This window comes from Tasmannia lanceolata, unplaced genomic scaffold (genome assembly GCF_043159265.1).
Source record: "Tasmannia lanceolata isolate RefF3 unplaced genomic scaffold, GAP_Taslan_0.1 ptg000013l, whole genome shotgun sequence".
In the NCBI taxonomy this organism is placed as follows: Eukaryota; Viridiplantae; Streptophyta; class Magnoliopsida; order Canellales; family Winteraceae; genus Tasmannia; species Tasmannia lanceolata.
The window spans coordinates 28,659,499-28,668,064 of NW_027518690.1; the positions used below are offsets into that span (position 1 = coordinate 28,659,499).

Sequence of the window (8,566 nt, forward strand, 5' to 3'; positions counted from 1 at the left end):
ATATCACTCTCCAACCCAAAATCTGTTAAAAAATGAGCCTATGTGGCTGTTCTCTCATGCAAAAGTCATCCCTCCAAAATTGCCTAGCAAATCCCATTTTTGAGATTGTGTCGCCCACCTTCTTTACAAGGTTGGTGAGATTTTCTTCTCATACAAAGATGCGTTTGCATGAATTCGGAAAGCATCAAGGGAATTACAAATGCATTCAACCTCCATATAAGCCCCACACATCTATACCATATAACACATTATCTCTCCCTCTCTCCCGCTCTATCCCTCCATCTCTCTCAGCCTTTCCCTCCTCCCCACATATAAGATGGTGAAGCTGAACAAACTCTTCTTCCCATCCATCTCAAAATGGATATCAACGACACTATTGCTTTTAAATTTGGCCATCTTGGTAGCTACACAAGGAGGTAAAGGAGGGAATTGGGAGCTCCTCTTAAAGAACTCCGGCGTGGTGGCAATGCACATGGCATTGACACATCACAACACAGTCCTAATCTTCGACCAGACCGAAGCCGGCCGGTCAGGCTACCCACTTCGTAAACATTTATGCTCCGTGGACTCTACCAAATCCTTCTGTTGGGCACACTCCATTGAGTATAACATTGCCACCAATTCTATCCGACCGCTAACACTAAAGACTGATACATGGTGTTCTTCAGGCGCTTTCTTAAGCAATGGCACCCTTCTCCAAACAGGCGGGCATGGGAACGGCTATCGAAAGGTTCGATACTTCCGGCCTTGCTCTGATTATCGGTGCGATTGGATTGAATCCAAGGCCTCCCTTTCGGACAATCGATGGTATGCTTCAAATCAAATCCTTCCCGAAAAAGATCGAGTGATCATCGTTGGCGGACGAAAGGCCTTCACATATGAATTTGTACCCAAATCATCTCCAAATGAAGGTTCTTTCGAGCTTCCCTTCTTGCGACATACCAATAACCAACATGAAGAGGGTGACAACCTCTACCCATTTCTTCATCTATCTTCAGATGGAAATTTATTTGTCTTTGCTAACCGCGATTCGATCCTGTTTGACTACAATAAAGGAAAGGTGATCAAGACCTTCCCTCGAATGCCCGGCTCTGGATCGAGGAACTACCCAAGCACCGGATCTTCGGTCATGTTGCCCCTACATCATGCCGATGGATTTCGAAAGGTGGAAATCATGGTATGTGGTGGTGCAGTTTCGGGCGCTTACATGGCGGCTAAAGAAAGGGATTTCTTGAAGGGATTGAGCACTTGTGGGAGGATAGTGATCACAGGAAAGAATTCCAATTGGTTAATGGAACAAATGCCCGAACCCCGTCTCTTAAATGACATGTTGGTACTCCCCACAGGTGATATATTGGTCATCAATGGTGCAAAACAAGGTGATGCCGGATGGAATAATGCGGAAAATCCTTCTCTCACACCTTACCTCTATAAACCCATGAAAAAATTGGGTAAAAGGTTCTCAATTTTAAAGTCAACAAATATAGCAAGAATGTATCACTCTTCAGCAATTCTTCTCCCTGATGGAAGGGTTTTAGTTGCAGGAAGCAATCCAAATGTTCGATATACCTTCAGTAGAGTAGCCTTTCCTACTGAATTAAGGTTGCAGGCTTTTGTTCCTTACTATATGGGGCAATTTTTCGACAACAAGAGGGCTAGTAATTTATCTATCACCCATCAGAATGACAAGATTGGTGTTGTGTATGGAGAAAAATTCGGTGTCCGTTTTGAGCTCGGGCGAAAACCTAGCAAGGTGATCGATTTCCACGCTTATGCGCCGCCTTTCGCAACACATTCAAATTCCATGAACCAAAGAATGCTTAAGCTTAGGTGCAATAGTCTGGTGAGAGGAAATGGTGGTGAGTTTACTGCAACTCTTGTGGCTCCTCCTTCTTCCAAAGTTGCACCTTCTGGTTATTACTTGCTTACAGTTGTTAATGGTGGTATTCCTAGCAAAGCTCAATGGGTGAGATTTGTCCATGAATAAGAAGGTTGTATACTTAAATACAGGGTACCTCCCTATTCTAATTTCCATCATGTTTAATTTAGGAAAAAAGGGTGAGCATTCTCCCTTCTCTTTCTTTAACAGTGTTTTACAGATATTATAACTATTTCTTTCATATATATTACAGAATATTCCTCTCTTGTATTTGTTCTTGAAATGTTGTAAGGAAAATGTTAAAAAGAAAGTCACTTTTACACCACTTCACAAAAAGCACTTATTGGGCCCCGTAAAATTAAGAGATTTTGACTAAATCTTGAATTCAATTACATTCACACCCTTGTATGTTTGGTTGCACATAAGCCGGGATGGCTTAGGGGTTTGGCTTGCCATTTAGGTACCACATCACCAAAACGCTTTGTTTGGTTGCCAATATAGGGTTGAAATCCCTGGAGACTACTAGGTATGTCTCATGGTTAATCATTGCATTTCTGTCGATGTGTCACGACACCAGTCTCCTCCCATAGAAATCCAAGCCAAAAATCACAAATAGGTGGGTTTTTCCTTGGTTTTCTTTGGAACGATACTGGTTAATCATTGCATGTTTGTCGATGGTCATAACACCTTTCTCTCCTCCCAAATAAATCCAAGCAAAAACCACAAAAAGGTGGGTTTTTGCTTTGTTTTCTTGGAAACAATGTTCTCTCTCTCTCTCTCTCTCTCTCTCTCTCTCTCTCTCTCTCTCTCTCTCTCTCTCTCCTCTATTTATGTTGGTAATGACACTCCCTACCACTAGTCTGTGAGGTTGATAGCAAAACACTACTGTATACCACTATTCTATGAGGTAAGTTCCAGGTAAATCCAACGCTTGTCTTCTTCCTTGTTGGCTACACACACTACTACGTGTTATGTAGAACACTCAAAGGAAATAAGCATAGAAACTAAATAATGATAAGATTTGAAAAAGATTATCCTAATATAAACCTTATTATGAAATCAAATCGACTTGCCTAAATTACAACCTAATAAATATACTGATCAGATTCTGTGAGATCTGATTTTATTCTCTAGCATGCCCCCTTAAACATATGTGAAGATTTACAGATAAAAAGATAAGTAGTATCCGCCAATTTGATGCACACTGTTAAAGGTTGGTGAGGATTTATGTTAGTGATGTTGACTGAGGTGTCACAACACCCTTGTCTCCTCCCTAAGAAATCCAAGCCAAAAAACCACAAAAAGGTGGGTTTTTGCTTGGATTTCTTGGGAATGACTCTCTCTCTATCCTGGTAATGAGACTCCCTACCACTACTCTATGAGATTGAAAACCAAAACACTACATACCACTATTCTACGAAGTAAGTTCCAACGCTTGTCTCCTCCTTCACGTTGACTACTTGCACCACAACTCTAAGAGGTAAATACCTGCAACGTGTTAATTTTTATATATATATATATATATATATATATATATATATATATATATATATATATATATATAATGCTTCTCTATTTGGTTGTAGGTATTTAGCTCGTCAGGTAGTAGTTTAAGAAGTCAATAAGGAGGAGACAAGTGTTGGAACTTATCTCGTAGAATAGTTGGGGGGGGGGGGGGGGGGGTGGTTAGTGTTTGGTTGTCAACCTCATAGAGTAGTGGTAGGGAGTGTCATTCCAGTATAAAGAGAGAGAAGAGAGAGGGAATCATTCCCAAGAAATCCAAGCAAAATTCCACCTTTTTGTGGTCTTTAGCTTGGATTTTACAGGGAGGAGACAAGGGTGACACATAAGTAGAAATGCAACGATTAACCATGAGACATCCCTTGCAGTGTCCATGGATTTCAATGTTATATTGGCAACCAAACAAGGGGTTTTACTACCGTGGCACCCAAATACTAAGCAAAACTTTTAAGCCATCCCAGCTTTTAGGCAACAAAAGCATAGAAAGAGAATAATGATAAGATTTGAAAAAAGGTAATTCTAATATAAACCTAACTACCAAATCAAATGTAGTCGCCACAAGGGGTTTTACTACTGTGGCACGCAAATACTAAGCAAAACCCTTAAGCCATCCCAGCTTTTATGCAACCAAAGCATAGAAAGAGAATAATTATAAGATTTGAAAAAAGATAATTATAATATAAACCTAACTACCAAATCAAATCTAGTTGCCTAAACTACAAGCTAATAAATTGAATGATCAGATCTTGTGAAATATGATTTTATTCTCTCACATGGCCCCCCTCAAACGTATGTCGATGGATAATCTATATTCATTTTATTACAATAAGATTTCCCAATAAAAAGATTAGTAGGATCTGCAAATTTGATGTACATTGTTGAAGGGTGGTTATGATGTCTGTTAATGATGTTGATGAATGCATGTTATTGACTGTCAGCTGATGATTAGAATTGATGTTGATTACTGAAGGAGGTGCCAGTTATAAAATGTGTCGTGAAGAGGGCTTATAAAATCCTTCACCATAACATATCATTGCATCTAAGGGAGTGTGATATTTTGCTTAGGAGAAGAGTGAAGGGAGGTCATTTTACGATTACATGAATAAGCAGTGCATTTTCCATGTGAGGGAACCATGCTACCTTTGTATCTTTACGATGTCCAAGAACAAAATCATTCTTCTTTGACTAAGAGAAGGCTTCTCTTGTCATGCCTCATCCATTGTACCCATGCTCACTTCAAAAATAATTCCAGAGGTCTAAACCGCTTCAAACCAGATATTTCTCCATCCATTATTTCTACATGTCCTCTGTCTGAAGGTGGAACAACGAAGAGGCGAAGCCAGCGATGAAATAGCTGGAAAAATGATGCTCATGAGCTCCGAATCAAGTGGAAGGTTTGAAGGTGGATCAGTCAAATCTCTATAGATCGGATGGTTGGGATTATCCTATGGAAATGATTTTAGGGGCTCAGCCTATTTACATTGCTGCCCATCAAAGGGACAGTTTGGATCATCCTGTGGTGTGGGCTGTATAGTCCATTTGAAAAAATACAGGGTGAATTCATCCTAGAAAGGGGTGAATTTATCACCGCCTTAATTTAAAAGGCGGACAACTATCTCAAGTTCAAGGATGTAGTATTTATTGACCTGAACTCTTGGATGTGGATTGTGGCCGCTCATTTATTTATTGGTCCTACTTATATAAGTGCGTGATGGTTTTCAATGTATCACAATTGACTAAATGGCATTCATATCCTATGTGTCACATTATCACCTGTAAGCTCAAGGTTTAAACTGTATCTTCTATATCTCTGTTCCAATCAGTATCAAATTCAAAATGTCAGTATTGATTAATGTATCATCTGGTGTCTGAAAACATACATATCGGCCATATAGAGCTATGACATGTTTCAATTTTCATTTGTATGTAATTTTGCGCTATTTAAAATTCATGATATGATATCTATAACATGATTTGTTTGATTTGTATTATGCGGGCAAGTGTATTGACCACCTATCCGTCAGCGTTTATCGAACTTATTTTTTCTGCTGCTTGTACTAACTGCGAAGAAACAATTATTTTGACAGGAGTGCTGCTATGGAGACCGAGAGTGGAACCTAGCTATAACATAACAAATCCCCACATGCCACATGGCATGAGAGCGGTAGTTTTGCCATTTTCATGGAAAGGAAGCCAAAAATCAAGGGAAAGATTTTTATTGTGTTAAGAGACTATTTGTTCTGTTCCACTCTCGGTCCCCAAATTGGTTGACATATCATTATTCTTTTGACTAATGAAATGTTCATCTAAACAATAAAAATTGGCAAAACAATATCATAATTGTATTAGCAATAGCATGGCCACATTTAAAAAAAAAAAACAGTGAAATAAACAAGAATGAGCCTGCACACATAGATCTTGGTCAAACTTTCTAAATTAAATATCAAGTATAAGAGAAGTTATTAAAAGTTAAAATATATAAAAATACAAAAAATTAAAAGATTTCATAAAGGGAAATGATATAATTTCCCCCTTTTTACTTGGGATGCCCCCTTCTAGTGTAAAAGGGTAGTCATAAATACACTAGTGGGGGTTGTCCCAAGTAAAAAGGGGCGAATATATCTTCCCTGTCATAAAAATGTGCACAAACCTATAAATAACACCAAAAGAGCATTTGTTAAATATAAATGATAGTTAAGATTAAATAAATAAAAATAGTAAATAATATGAAGAACAAAATAAAGATCATGTATATGTGTAAAAAAGTAAATACATATCTAGATACACATATCCTAAATATAAATCTCCATGGTCCATATGAATTACAAACTTGTAAGCCCAAGGGTTCAACTTTGGCAATTCTCTAAGTCATGTTTTGATGATTCTAAATACAAGTTTGTAAGCCCAAGGATTCCCATGGGTTAATCATTCAACCTACCTTCTTGTTTTGATGATAGCAAACTAAATTGATTAGCATTTATGGACTGATGTGTTGCTTTGAGGTGTTGTGTTGCATACAGGAATTTCATGTCATAATCGCCATTACACAACTCTTTACAATACATGGCTTGTGGATCAAGAGACAAAGGAACAAAGAGCTTGCACTTACATTAGAATCATTACCATTTAGAGATGATTAAGTCAAGGAGCTCAACATGAAGATCCCACAAGTTCCCCAGCAAGTGTCAAGAAAGAGCTTGGAGTTGAACATGCCATGGTGATACCTCACGCACCTCACAACATGTAGTGAAGATTGGAGGATGTCACAAGAGCAAGACAAGTTGGAGATGCTCACCTCAAGCTAAAGAAGTCCAAGGAAGTGCAAATGAGCCAAGACATTCCAAGAAGACTCAAGGTTCTTATTTCTAGAATGTATTTGGAGTCCTCTTGATTTTATGTTTAAATGCACTTTCAATAGGTTTTCAAATGGTTTTCATACTTAACTTTTTATATCTTTGAAAATCATTTCACACACCCAAATATGTGTTTGAAAACCTAGGACTTAAGCCCAAAGACCAAGCCCAAAGCGCCTGGATTTTAAAGTTAAAATGAAATTTTACTTTGGGTTGGTCGACTAGGCTATGCCGGGCGACCGCGGGATGATACCTAGAATTCTAGGGCATCTCGAAATTTATCGGGCCGGTCGACCGGGGTGATCCGGGCGACGGCGAATTTGTCTTCTGGAAATCCAGAAAACATCCAGGTTGGGCTTGGCGGACGACCGCGATGTGTCCGATCGACCGCGATAGTGTTTTTTAGCCGAATTTTTATTCAAACAGATTGCCCTCGCCAGACGACTGCCATAAGGACGGTCAACCGTGCCGGTATGAAATTTGAAATTCAAAAAGAGAGCCTGATAAAGGCGGGCAACCACCATGCCTCGGTCGACCGCCACGACCTGGTAATAGAGCCGTTGGAGCTTGCACAGGTTGACTTTTTCAATCCTGTATTTTACGGTTTTACCCCCAAACGGTCATATTTTCTTGTGGCCTATATATACACTATGTAAACCTTTCTAAACAACCTTTTGAAAGATCAAATGCTATCTTCTTGAACCTAAACTTTTATATGAAAGGTTAAACCTCTTTGAACTCGTATTTTTACATTCTTTTAAGGGGATCTCCATAAGCTTTACATTTGCATCCATTCCGTGGAGAGTTTGTGAGCTTTCAAAGTTGCAATCCGCCTAATCTAGAGGCATTGAGAGTTTTTATCCTTTAATTCTTCATTTATATTTGAGGGTCTCCGATTCGGCCTGCTAAGAAAGGTGAATCATTGTAAGAGGGAGTGTGCCCTCGCAAGGCTTCGTGCAGAAAGTGTGTGATCAATTTGAAGGAGAAGTTGATGTACGGCTTTGAGATTCGCCCGTTGAAGAATCTTATGTTTTAGTGAAATCCCAAGGAGGTAAACTTGGAAGAGTGGAGTAGGTCTTGTGATAGACCGAACCACTAGAAATTGTGTGTTCCTTGTGGTTGGCTCTCTTTTTCTTATTCTCTTGCACATTGGTGATTGGTAATCTGTAACCCTATTTGTGTTTATGCTTTAACTTAACAAGGGTTAGTGAATATATGCTAAAGAAAGATCTAAACCCTTGCTTCCATCATATTGAATAATTAAACAAGGGTTAGACCATATTTGCTTAATTAGAAAATTAATTTTATTGATCCACCTAAGTAAGCCAAGAATTTTTAATTGACCAATTCACCCCCATCTTGGGTTGTCACATCCGTATTTCATTTGGTATCAAAGCCTAGGCTCTTAAAGAGATTTTTAAATTCAAAATCTACAAGAGATAAAGATCCGTGACAATCCAAATGAATTTTGAGTTAGGACAATCCGCTATAATTCCTCCATTCTTTGCCTCACCTATAAAGTCCTTATGGTGTTCAAGTACAAAGAAAAAGAAAGAAAATAAAAAAAAGAAAAAGAACAAAAAAGAAAAGAAATGGAGCTTGAAGATCCGCTAGATTGAAAACCTGAAAGGGCGATCTAGGCAAAATTTAGGATCATTCCCCTGCTAAGTTGAAAACCTGAAAAGGCGACTTAGGCAAAAGTTAAGGGGGTGGCCTGCTGAGTCGAAAACTTGAAAAGGCGATTCAGGCAAAAGTTAAGGCCGAGCGGTCCGCCAAGTTGAAAATCCAAAAAGGACGACTTGGTCGTGGTAAG

At 38.9% G+C, this 8,566-nt stretch overlaps 1 protein-coding gene across 2 annotated transcripts; it reads left to right on the plus strand.

Moving 5' to 3' along the window:
• Window positions 1-234: 234 nt before the first annotated feature.
• Window positions 235-2,144, plus strand: LOC143889995 (aldehyde oxidase GLOX-like). 2 transcript variants are annotated; one of them, XM_077394463.1, is made up of 2 exons: window positions 235-962; window positions 1,056-2,144. In XM_077394463.1, exons 1-2 carry the CDS (start codon window positions 317-319, stop codon window positions 1,985-1,987), a joined length of 1,578 nt encoding a protein of 525 aa, XP_077250578.1. In that variant the 5' UTR covers window positions 235-316; the 3' UTR covers window positions 1,988-2,144. The 2 variants fall into 2 exon arrangements, with proteins under 2 accessions (XP_077250578.1, XP_077250577.1); XM_077394462.1 differs by having other exon boundaries at window positions 236-2,144.
• The last annotated feature ends 6,422 nt before the right edge of the window (window positions 2,145-8,566 follow it).

What these genes read in the sequence shown, in the direction of transcription:
- LOC143889995 (XM_077394462.1), top strand. Translation starts at nt 317, where the DNA reads ATGGTGAAGCTGAACAAACTCTTCTTCCCATCCATCTCAAAATGGATA.